The sequence below is a fragment of the Dermochelys coriacea genome, chromosome 8 (genome assembly GCF_009764565.3).
Source record: "Dermochelys coriacea isolate rDerCor1 chromosome 8, rDerCor1.pri.v4, whole genome shotgun sequence".
Lineage (NCBI taxonomy): Eukaryota > Metazoa > Chordata > Testudines > Dermochelyidae > Dermochelys > Dermochelys coriacea.
In genome coordinates this window covers 89,189,690-89,202,435 of record NC_050075.1, presented here as the reverse complement: position 1 = coordinate 89,202,435, position 12,746 = coordinate 89,189,690, and the positions used below count along the sequence as shown (strand labels likewise).

Genomic DNA, 12,746 nt, shown 5'->3' with positions numbered 1-12,746 from the left:
CAGGGTTGGGGGATGAGGGCTCTGGCTGGGGCTGGAGATGAGGGGTTTGTTGTGTTGGAAGGGGCTCAGGGCTGGGCAGAGGGTTGGGGTGGGGGGATTGGAGCTGGAGATTGGAGGGGGCTCAGGGCTGGGACAGGTTTGGGGTGGGGGGGATGATGGGAGCTGGAGATTGGAGGGGACTCAAGGCTGGGAGAGGGTTGGGGTGCAGGAGGATGAGGGCTCTGGCTGGGACTGGGGATAAGGTGTTTGGGGTGTTGGAAGGGGCTCAGGGCTGGGTAGAGGGTGAAGTGGGGGGAGTGAAGGCTCTGAGGTGGGGCAGGGCTGGGGATGAGTTTGGGGTGCAGGCAGGCTGCTCCAGGACAGGGGCCAGAGAGGAAGACTTCCCCCTGCCCTTTCCCTGCTGGCAGCAGTGAGCTCTGGGGGAGGAGCCCCCTTTCCCATCCCCCCAGCAGCACACTCACCCCCACCACTGGCACTGCCACTGCATGTGCTCCTAGGGCCCCTCTCAGGTCCAGGAATCTCCCTCACCTCCCCAGTGGTGGGTGCCAGGGGGTGCTGCGTGTGCCTCCTCCCCTGCTGTTGCCCCTGACTGTAGCCTCACTGGAGGGGAGGGATGGGGCTGCCTCCTTGCCCAGCATAGGGCAGGAGCAGTTGCGGGGTGGAGGCCTGTGCTGGTGGAGGGTCCCGCCGGGAAAAGGGAAGGGTCTGAGGTAGAAGGACAGGCTCAGTCAATCGAGATGGTGGGGGGGAGGGGAGAAAGAGAATAGGACCCTGTGACAGCAGTTGCTGGAGGGAGGCAGCATGAAGCTGCACGGAAGAGGCAGAGGGAGGGACACTCTGCTCCAGGGCCCAGGGAGGTGCATGGGGGGCTGGAAGAGGTGGCCAGGAGACAGGTGGGGGGGGAGCAGCTGGGGCCAGGGATGACACCCGGCCCCAAATATTGGTGGAGCTGGGCCCCTGGGCTCTGAATATTGCTGGTGCTAAGGCACCACATGGAAATGTAGCTTGCCACTCCTGCCCACTGGGTCCTGCTAGCCCAGGCTGATGGGTAAGTGCCCCTCCCACCGGACACTGCATTTTTCACAAACATATCTGGTTAACATATTTTGGAGACTAATACACCCAAGCAGTAAAAATAAACAAACAAAAGGAGTTAAACTGCCTGGAGCACTGAGGCTTCCATATACAATTTGATAGTAACTGGGGAATTAGGCCCTGTAGTGGTGGCAGAGGCCCTGGCAAAGTCAGCACTGTTCTTAACATTTGCTGATGGCTGATGTCATCACACAACCAAAACTGAACACCCTTGTCCTGCCCATCTTGCCCCTCCTTTGAGGCTCTGCCCGCCCCCACTCCATCCCCTTCTCATTCTGTTGCTCGCTCTCCCCCCCCCCACACACACTCATTTTCACCAAGGCTGGGGCAGGGTCTGTGTGAGGGCTCCAGCTGGGGATGCAGGCTCTGGTGTGGGGCTGGTGATGAGGAATTTGGGGTGCAGGAGGGTGCTCTAGGCTGGGACTGAGGGTTTCAGAGCGTGGGAGGAGGATCAGGACTGATGCAGGGAGTTGGAGTGCAGGACAGGGCCAGGGTGCAAGCTCCAGGGGCCCTTACCTCAAGCAGCTCCCAGAAGCAGCGACATGTCCCCCCTCCACCCAGCTCCTATGCAGATTTGGGGCCAGGCACCTCTGGGCCCTACCCCGTCTGCGGGAGCTGCAGAGCCAGCGCTGCTCCTCGCTGTAGGACATGCTGCTGCTTCTGGGGAGCCCACAGAAGGCAGGGAGCTTGTGCTGCTGCACCGACCGAACTTTTAACACCCCAGTCAGTGGTGCTGACCAGCACCACCAGGGTCCCTTTTCGGCCAGGCGTTCTAGTCAAAAAACCAGACACCTGGCACCCCTACTAAAGTAGGTTGACCAGATGAAACAGACAAAATATCGGGACACGTGGGGGAAGAAAAAAAAAAAGCGTGCGGAGGGGAGTTGTGGAAAGAAGGGGATGGGAGAAAGCACCGGAGCAGCCGAAGCCACAAATTCAGGACAAATGGCGTCCCAACCGCGCATCGGTCAGGACACGGGACAAAGAACTAAAAATCAGGACAGTCCGATTTTATTGGGACAGCTGGTTACCTTATACTAAAGTAATAAGTTAAGGTCAAAATACAGGTACAAATAGGCTGTAGCAGCTGTTTGAAGTTGGGGTAACTCAGTAACAAATGAGCATTTAGCTGCCTATAGAAAATAGCACAGTGGTCAGACTACACTTAGGACATGTGATCTCCCCACTTCAATTAAACGCTATCACAAATGCCCCTTCAGTTAACAGAGCCTATGTACTGCAAGGTCAGGAAAACTCATCTACCCTTTTAAACAAGCAGCATCACTCCAGACCAGGCCTGAGGCACATTTGCTAGGCATTTGGGGAAGCTTACAGTTATTGCTGTCCATAAGAAAGTAAACAGAGCCTTTTACAAGCACTACATTCACTATTTATAGAACACATTTCATCTGGAAATTGATGAAGTGAAATATGTGAAAAGCAGATGTGTACTAGACACAGATCACCTAACTGCTTTTATTTATATACCAGTAGCCACTGGTCCTGAGTCTGTACCCAAGAACTCCCACCACCTGTTTTCCACATTAACAGCATGTCCCAGATACTGGTGCTCAATCCCCATTCTGTACCTGGCTTCTTAGTGACTCACGGTTGGTTGTTTGGTTTTTTTTTTTGGTTTTTTTTTTTTAAGATTTAAAAATCAACATGCATATTTATTATTCGTACTAGCATAGCACTAGGGCCCCCCACCAAGAACAGGGCTCCACGGTGCTAAGCCCTGTTACAAACACATTTTAAGAGAGAGCCTACTGCAAATATTTCACACTCTAAATCGGTAAGTTGGACAAAGAGCAAAAGGGGAAATAGGGGCTCAACAGCGTGAAGGGACTTGTCCTGGCTCCTGGAGCAGGTCATTGATAGAGGTGGGATAGAACCAAAGTCTGAATTGCAGTGGTGCACTGATCATGTCAGATCTCACAAGCAAAGCAAGATCAGTCATATAGCGAGGGGCTCCAAGAAAACTAGAGATTGCTGCAGGAATGCTGGTAATTCATTTAGTGAAGCTTTTCTCTGAAGCAATGAACCAGTGGGCCAATGAGGAGGCACCGTGCTGTGGTCTTTCAACTGTGATTAAAAAATAGTGATTGTAACCACTTTATCATTGGCTTTCCCATAACACTATTTTGCAAAAGTAGAGGTGTTCACTTCAGTGTCCTGGCCCCCTTCCATAATAAAATTCTCCTCATATAATTCCCACCTGCAGTTTCAGCTTTGCTTCTTGTCATTGTAGGTCTGTTGTGTGCACATTGCACTACAGAGGTATTTGAAGTAATCCATGTTTTTAAGTTGTTTTTGTGACTGAAAGTGTTCTATAAAAGCTATTGTATGAACTTTAGAAGACAAGCAGAGAACTTAACTAATCATTCAGTATAGCTGAGGCAAGTGACTGCTTCTGATAAGCAGCTGTCTGGATTCAGGGATTCGTCTTCTCCTCAAAGATTATTGGGTTGTGGTAGTAAATGAACAGCTGACAGAGCCTTTTTAAATCCATCAGTAACTTTTGTTGTCCTCTTCTGGTAGCGAGACAGCATGAACTGGGATGTGAGCAGCAGTGGGAAGAATATAGCATTATACTCTGAATTACATGACACTATATAATCCTATAGAAACCTCATAAATGCTGCTGATTGGATTAGTGGAGATTTAAACCCATGACCTCCCTACTAAAAAGTATTAGCATCTACTGCTTGAGCTAGAGTAGGGGTGGCCAACCTGAGCCTGAGGAGCCAGAATTTACCAATGTACATTGCCAAAGAGCCACAGTAATACATCAGCAGCCCCCCATCAGCTCCCCCCCTCCCTGCGCTTCTCCCACCCACTGGCAGCCCCGCTAATCAGCGCCTCCTTCTCCCTCCCCATCAGCTGTTTCATGGCATGGAGGCGGGAGGGATGGGGAAGGAGAGGAGTGAGGGCACGGCAGGCTCAGGGGAGGGGGCGGGAAAGGGTGGAGTGGAGGCAGGGCCTGTGGCAGAGCCAGGGGTTGAGCAGTGATCAACCCCCAGCACATTGGAAAGTTGGCACCTGTAGCTCCTGCCCCGGAGTTGGTGCCTATACAAGGAGCCACACTAACTTCTGAAGAGCCGCAGGTGGCTCCGGAGCCACAGGTGGGCCACCCCTGACCTAGAGCATCCAGTCCATTAGCATGTAAGGCTTAGCTAACTCAATCTCTTCTGTGGTTCAGCCACTAGAGGGCACAGAGACCCACACTGTATTAAAATGCATGACACCCTTTCCTTTATGCTGAAGTTCAGCAACTCAGTTGGCAGCCTTACAAATACTAGATGAATTTGAGAAAAACAAATTGTCACAATCTTTCAGGAAAAAAGTATTTATTTAAAGCCAGTACAAAAAAATACATAGGCACATAAAACTCCTTTTGCTGTCACCTGACTTACAGATATAAAGCCTGCAGTACATTCAAATGAAAAAGGTTACCCTTTTAACACTAAAATGGTCACTTTGTAAATAGAATCTATATAGAAATAGAAAAAATATTTATAGTAAGAACAGCAGCATAGAAAATATACTATTGTATTACTTTTGTTCACCTTCCCAGTGTATACAATATTGTCTGGACATTGGCACTAAAAGGTGCACATTTACAAACAAAATAAACTTTAAGAATATTGTACAGGACAATAAATCTAACCAGTAGATTTAAAAATAAAAGAATGGTAAAAATTCTCAGTAACAAACATCCTGACCCAAATGCCTCTGTACAGCAAGATGACAAAACAAGTGACTTGAAAATATTCCAGTTTTTAAGCTACTGATGAGAAGTAGTCATCTTCGCTTAAAAAAACTCCTCTAATAGCAGCAGCACAGAATTCTCAGCCCAGGGGGAAGGGGCACTATGGTGGATTTAAACCACCTTTGCTCACTCCCTATACTAGAGAAGCCGCTGGTGTAGTTCAGACACCCATGGAAGCTTGTCTAAATTACAGTAATCTCTCAGGGCTGCCCTGCAATCTCCATGATGCTGGCATTTCTGCCTGACATCCCTCCATACCCCATGCCGACCACTGGCATATCGCCTATACCAGGACTTGCGAGAGGGTCCCCAAAAAGCAGCCTTATGGCTATCTTCCTCAGTGCCTACCCTGGAGAATCCTCTAACAACTGGAATTGGGGATTTTAAGGCCCCTTTACACTGCTATGGCCCTACAACTCATCATAAAAGGGCCAGAGAGGCATTCAGATCTCTCCCATGGTCTTGTTAAATATAAAGGGTTTTAGAACAAGTAATTTCTGAGCTGGTCCATCAGCTGAAGAAAGAAAGTATGAAATTGAAATACTGGAATATTTTTTCAAGTTTTTTAAAAAAATCACTCCCATGATATATAATTTAGGTTTACAATTATCTAATTTCCCCCCCTCACAAACAGACCATCCTGCATGTTAATTTAGGAATGGAAAAGATCTGTCAGGCAGGTACAATTTCCTTCTACCAAATTTAAAATCTACATGTTTAAAAGGAAAACAATTTATAGTTAGAAATACATGATCCAGTAACAACCATAAACAAGGCTACCGAGGAAGCGGAAGAAAGGGAAGGGTCTTACAGCCTTTTGCATACTGTGTATAGCTGACAATATTACTCTGCAGAAGCAGCTTCTCCAGATTTTATCATAATTAAGGCTCTTGTATTGCAGATTCCCAGACTTACAAAGATCCAGGATGAATCTTTTCAATTTTACAGTATAATCCACTAGTTCAACTAGTCTGTGCCAGCTAACAACTCATTGTGAAGAATGATGAGCAACATTTATGATGGGGGAAGAGTACAGAACATCAGTGAATTAGCAGACCCCACATTTATGCTCATTCAGCATATACAATGTACTAACTAAATCCATTCATAACTCCAGATCCCACCAATTAAAATGGGGACGCTTGGTGCAAACAGAAAACCATTTATCCATTCAGCTCCAAACCCCAAAAAATTATTCAAGTATCTTGTGTGGAATGACAAAAATAATGTCATAATAGCAGAATTCCCAGTTTCTATATTGACAGTTTTCACAAAAGATGGGAAAACTACATACCTTGTAATTGTTTACCACAGTCTCTTCTCCCATCCTATGACACAAGAATTATGCACAAATAGCATTATAGCGTCACCTATTGGAAGCAAACAAAAACTCCAAGGCACCCCCATCAACCCTGGGCAAATAAGCCTCAGCCACACCCTGTCCCTTCAGTTAGAGATACTTCCAGAGCAAAGGTGAAGGGGTGTGTGTGTGATCAGAGAATAAAAGATTGTGTAAGAGTTAAAAGAAGAGGACAATATACAGACAACAGTGGCACATCCCCCAAGAGGGGAGAAGAGCCGGATGTAGGATAGAAGACCATGACCAACAATTGGTAGTTTTCTCTCATAGTACGTCTTACTCTGTTCTCATCTTACAATACATAAATCAGGGACAGATAGTGGATGGCTGAGGTATGCACATGTAAAAACACTGACTCAAAAGACCTTTCTTGAGAAAATCCAGAACATATTTTGAAGCAACCAAAACAGTATAGTGGTGTTCCTAAACTTGCATCAGGCTGAAAAGATTCATCAGAACCAAGAACCGTGGGTGCCATAGAGCTACCAAAAATCACAGCTGCCTTGTCCTGCCTGATTTTTTTTCAGCAGTTTTACAAAAAGCAGCAACCCAGCTCTTGACACTCCAGTGCCATGCAAATGCATCATATAGGAGAGCCCAGGGTCTGGAAACAGAAACAGATAAACTTGGCTATGGTGCCAACTTTTGACAAATGGCCTTCAAAACTTGGGGGAGGCTCCATTCTCCTGGAGCCAAATGGCTGTGGCTGAGCAAGGGTACTGTTGCCCTCCAGATAAAGGGCCTGAAAGAAGAACAGACCTGTCTTTATCCAGGTTCCCAGATGGGATGCCTCCACCAGGAGCGAGGTCCCTCAGGTCCCCCCAGCAGCTGACATATTCCACTGTCATGCAGTTGTTCCAGTGAACAAGGATATGGGAATTGAGAATTAAGGATTTCAAAGCTATGAGATCCAGATGTACAGCCTGCAGTTCAAGGAGATTTATACTGAATGTGTGTTCCTCCACCTAATAGAGGCTCTAAGTTAACAAAATGCCCAGGTGTGAGCCCCCTCTAAACCCAAGAGATTTGCATCAGTGGTAATACAAATGGGGCCAGGGTGAATAGAAAGGAGAGCCATGCAAACAGCTGCAGGTTTTGCCCGATTCCAGTGAGGAAGAAAGAAGATTATCCTCCAAGGAAGGAACAGGAATGCCATCTGGATAGGAAGGAGGACTGCAGGGGTAAAAGTGGAGCCCCACCCAGGAGATCCACACAGGCTGCAACATGGCTCAACAATCAAACAAGGCTCCAAGCCAGAACCAGGGAAGAGCACTCTGACTGATGACAGAGTGCTCAAAAGAACAGAGTCTGGCCAGGGGAATGAAACACTTTCCTAGTGAAGAATTCAGGACTGTATCCAGATGGGGAAGATCCCAGATGGGAAAAATATTTGTCCCCAGTGATCTGGGCCACATGAAGCAAGAGGTCCTGAGACTTTAGAAGACATGAGGCTGAAGAAGCTTGAGTAAGGTTATCAGGCATCTGAGGTGGAGGCAACTCACATTTTCACAAATATCAGCAAATGACTTCCAACAATGGCAGGGCTGATGTGCTATAGGCGTGGACCTGGCCTGAGCGCAGCAGGGCTGCTTTGGGAAAGCAGGGGAAAGAAGTGTTTAAACAGCAGCCTCCTGGGCCCAAGAAAGACCTGAATCCCACAGAACGAAGGGCTTACCTGTCAAAGGATACTGAAGAGGACTCCTGCCCACACTTGAGCACAGGCTTTCAGCAAAGGGGAGCACACTCACTGAGGATGCGGAGTGGTTCTTAGAAGAATCCATATGCTTCTTGGTAGCAGCATCTAGACAAAGATCAAGCCCTTTAAAAGGGGAGACTGGCCAGCTTTGACTTTGCTCCCTCATCTGCATTCCACTCCCAAAGCCAAATGTGTCTCCGACCCGCAATGGAAACTCCCCATGCAGGCAGCTTCACACAAAAAAGGAAGCGGCTTCTATAGAACAGGGAACAGTGGAGAAAGCCTCGTAGTTCTGGTGTCACAGGAAAAATCAGAGGAGAAATCCTTCTGGAGATCCACCTACAGAGCTTAGGCCCCACAGCAAAATGGGCTGCAATATGCAAAGTCACTGCTATGAGCTTTTAAGCTGTATTAAGGGCCAAGTCCACCCCAAGTCTTGTCCATAGGGTGGACATATGCTCCACGAGAGAACAACTTAGAAGTGAGACATAAGGCCAATGCACCCACCCTAGGAATAGCAAATACTTTGTCTGGTTCCTCAGGAGAAACATCTAGCCTTACAACGAGTCTCTTGGGTGCACTGGTCCACGCAGTTCCAATCCTCAGACACAAGGTCTAGGATGGCCAAGTCGAAGGGAAAGATAACCCCCTCCTCTGCGAAGAACCATGTATGCTTCCTTGGGTGTCTCCAAACCGAGAACGCAGAGAATGAGAGTCTCCAGTCAGGGGACACTGCTATCTGCATCAGAACCAGGATCCACCAGGGGGCTTGATCAAAGTCCAGGAGCAGATCACGGCCAAAATCTTGGTTCCTCTTGCCTAAGTCTGGGTTTTCAGGACTAGAAATACATTTGGGAAGGAGGTCCCCAAAGGCCCTTCAGAGGAGGGATTCCTGCCAAGGGCTGGGGAGGGGAAGCTGCCACTCCCACTTTAGCAGTGGGATGAAGACTGGGTATACCATCCCTGAGTGGTGGCATTTATGTTTATCCATTTGAGCAGTTGGCCTCAGATGAAACCCCTTGCACGGTGGTGCTTAACTGAACAGCAACTTGCTCTGCCTTCAACTCTCCATCCTCCAGCAGAGAAACTGCTGCTGGCTTCTTACTTCTCTTTTTCTCCCCATTCTCCTCACCCCTCAGTTCTGTCCCATTTTTTCTTTAAATTTCCCACAAAAGAGAAAAAAGTGAAAAGAGATGGCAGGAGAGCTGAGGCAAGGGGTCCAGGCTTCCAAAGGAGGAAAGGCAAACTGATGGACGGTGCTGAGGGTTATATGTCCAGGGGCAGGATCTAGCAGTTCTTTGCATCCTTGCTTCCAGATGGTGGCATTATGAGGCTATCTGTTCCAGATTCCCACAACAGAGGGTGCGAGGACAAGGAGACATAAGAAAAAAGAATTTGGCAAAATATTCTGAAGTTTGTAGCAGAATGAGCTGAGCTGCAAACCATCTTTTGACAGAGTTACTGACCTTGACGTTTAAAAACAGGCACATTTATCACATGTAAAGTTGAGACTATAGTATTTAAATAAAGATCCAAATCTTATAAAAAGAATGGGGATCACAACAGGCTAAAATTAAAAAGACAATTTGGTTCCCTAGCCTATTACTTTTACTTTTTTCTTTCTTTCTTTCTTTTTTTTTTTGGGTGTATGTTAAGATTTCCTGCAAGGCCTTTGCTTTGTATACGAGATAAAATATTCCATAAGACACAGTAAGAGACATTCAGCACAAAAAATAATGTAAAAAACTAATTTCTGCTGTGCTGCCATTGCTAAACTGTAGCTGGCCTTCAAGAGTATGGGAGTGTTTTCAAACTACTGGCATAAGGGGTAGTGTTTTTGCAAAGTCTATTGCCCTTTAGTGCAAGATAAGTGACTTTACAAAACTGCACTGCACCACACCACACTTAAATGTCACTTATTGGGATAGCGCCTTTGGGGGACACTAGTAGGTGTGCCATCGAATTATGGAACACAGTGAGGAATCACAGTAGAGCAGGAGCTGGCTGCGTGATTTTAGGAAGCTAGCAAAAGGAGGAACACATCAAGGTAAGTTTTTGAGTCATTTGTGTTGAATGCTCCCCCATCCTTTTCCTTCAGTATATGGGTATCATACACAATTTTTCCATTTAGCTCAGTTAAAACAAGAACTAGATGAGCAGGCTACCTTTAAGCATTCTAAAATGGAAGACGAGCTAACAAGGCAAACTGCCAAAGAAACACAATCGATACATACTGTAATACACAGTATGCTGATTAAATGTTTCTACAAAACCATGTCACTCAGTTTTCCACCAAATATCCTTCCAAATGTGATTAGATTAATTACCTGTGAAAGCCTCTTCTTGTAAGGGAAGGGTAGGAGTAGGAATAAATTGTGGAGAATGATAAGTGTACAATTTTAACCAAAAAAAAGATTCAAAGGGAGGAAGATAGACAGTAATATTGCATCAATTTTAAATTTTTTAAAAAAATCAATACTGCTTGACATTTTAAAAATATTTCTCCATTAAAAACAGCTCACTATGTAAAAAATTTTACTACATCCAAAAATAAACTGAACAGAGCATAAAATCTGGACAGAGTTAAAACATCAGAACTGTATCAATCATATAATAGTAGTACAAATTAAATGTACCAATTAATGAATTAACTTGAGATCTAGAAGAGTAAGGGTATTTCTCTACTATGAGATAACAAATATTCATTCTTGGTGACCTGTCAACCTGTAGCTGCACAAAATGTTATATATAGATTAACTGTTAATTTACTAAACTAAAAAGATAATGTATTTCAAATTTACTCTTGTACTATTGTTTCAGAATAATGGGGCACACTTGGTACTGGGACTGGAAAGGAATCAAAAACATTAATTCATTTAAAAAAAAAGTCTTTTAGACCCAGATTTTCACTTGATTTTGAATAAGTGCTAGGCCTTACCCTGAAAAAACTCATGCATGTGAGTAGCTTTACTTATTAAGTTGTCCAGTGGGATTACTTATGTAAGTAAAGTCACTCATGTGTGACTGCAGGATAGCTCTTTTATTTTAATTCAATGCTTTTCCTGCCATGTTCTCCAATATATTATGTAAAATTGGAAGGTGGTGTACCATCATCCCTCCAACTATTCTCGAGTTTCACCACCCTACATCAACTTTACAAAAAGAGGTACTAAGCTGTTGTGAGGCACGCAGAATCTCAGCAGAATGAGAACTGGCTTAAAAGTTCATGAAAAAAATTAAACATCTACTAAAATCATTGACTATTCAGGCATGTTTTGGCCAAAAACTTAAAACCGGATGACTGACTGACTGAAATAAGAGTGTACTGCAGAATTGATACTTCTGCTGAAGGATCTGCATACGCAAGGTTGCAGGGTCATTTCTTTCCTTAGTAAAATAAAAAAGAAGGAGTTACATTTCAGCCTCCCTACATTTCTGTACATATTCCAGCTCTAGAGAAAATTGTCTCTTTTCTTTCCCTTTTTCTTGTTGCTCTGAAAGCTTAATATTTACACGAAATCAAAATTGCCAAATATATGTATCTTCTTTTCATGATCTATGCAAGGCCTATAGTTCGTGAAAGTCTATAAATATTACCCTGCTTCAGTAGCTTCCTTCTCGAAAAAAAGTAAACTAATCTGTTAGCTTGCATTTTCTGAGATAAGGGGTGAGATTCCATGTTGCCTCTCCATGAGGCACAGCACAGAACAGCAGGACCTATGCTGGCTTTAAATCATCTTTGTGCACAACTGGAGAGTCCTCCCCTGTTCCACCCGCCGGGGGCTTATCTAAGCTGCAGTCGTTTCGCACAGGGGTCTTCTGGGCTGCAGCACTGCCCAGAATCTCCACACGGCTCTGTGCTACAGCAACACTTCCCCTACCCTCAATCACTGTTCCCTCTAAGTTGGATGCGCGCACACAGATCCTAAACACCACGCACATAGTGAAACACCGCACGCACAAAAATTTGCACAGAAGCACAATTTGCACAAAAGAATTTTTTTGTGCACATGGCCTATCAAAAATTAGAGGGAACATTGCCCCCAATACAACCTGCCCATCCCCACAACTGGCATGTCCCCACACCAGGACTTGTGAGAGGTTCCTCCGAAGGCAGCCTGATGTGCCTGAACTGAGGAACTCTCCCCTGAAAGGGACACAGGGCTTATTGAGACCCTTGACATCACCCTGGCCCTTTCAGACAGCATGAAGGGGGTGGAGATGAGTCAATCATTCATCCTAAAAGCTAATTAAAAATATTTATTACTGCCCATTGATATGCTTACCTGCAAGACAACCCAGACGCAAGCTAAACTGTACCTGCTAGGTTAGAACAAGTTTTTTTGCAAGAAAACAAAACTATACCCAAGAACATTAACAGTATGTTTGATGGACTCCTGTAAAATCGAAGTGTTTATCATCATCTATGCACGGTTCTACCACCAGAGTTGGTCATAATAAATTACAAAAGATTTATTCCTCATAGTCTAGATTACATTAACCAGATGTATATTTAAATGTGCAGTCGATTATAAATCTCTTTTTAATAAAAAATTTTTTAAAAAGGCAGCATATTTAGATTGTGCAAATGCAGAGTACCAGTATTATTCCATAACAGACACCCACATTGTTAGATTTTTAACTGTATACTGCCAGTGATCGTTGAACAAAAACGAGGAGTTACTTCTTATGAGTAATCCCCTGGTCATACTGAGCTTTTTCCTTTAATATCCATTTTGATAGTAGCTTCAGATTGCTTGTTCAATTGCTCTTCTGTAAAAGTGATGTAAGAATACACCAGGCTTCCAGCAATACTACAAAAC

At 45.0% G+C, this 12,746-nt stretch overlaps 1 protein-coding gene across 3 annotated transcripts in view; it reads right to left on the bottom strand.

The window, feature by feature from the left end:
- Positions 1-4,432: 4,432 nt before the first annotated feature.
- SLC35D1 (solute carrier family 35 member D1) overlaps positions 4,433-12,746 on the bottom strand; it is a 32,387-nt gene continuing 24,073 nt past the window's right edge. For 2 of the 3 annotated variants that reach the window (XM_038413401.2, XM_043520557.1), the window contains one exon: positions 4,433-12,737. In XM_038413401.2, coding sequence (XP_038269329.1) covers positions 12,629-12,737 — 109 coding nt within the window. In that variant the 3' untranslated portion in view covers positions 4,433-12,628. The remainder of the gene's footprint in view (positions 12,738-12,746) is intronic. The other variant, XR_006283197.1, reaches the window with a different exon arrangement.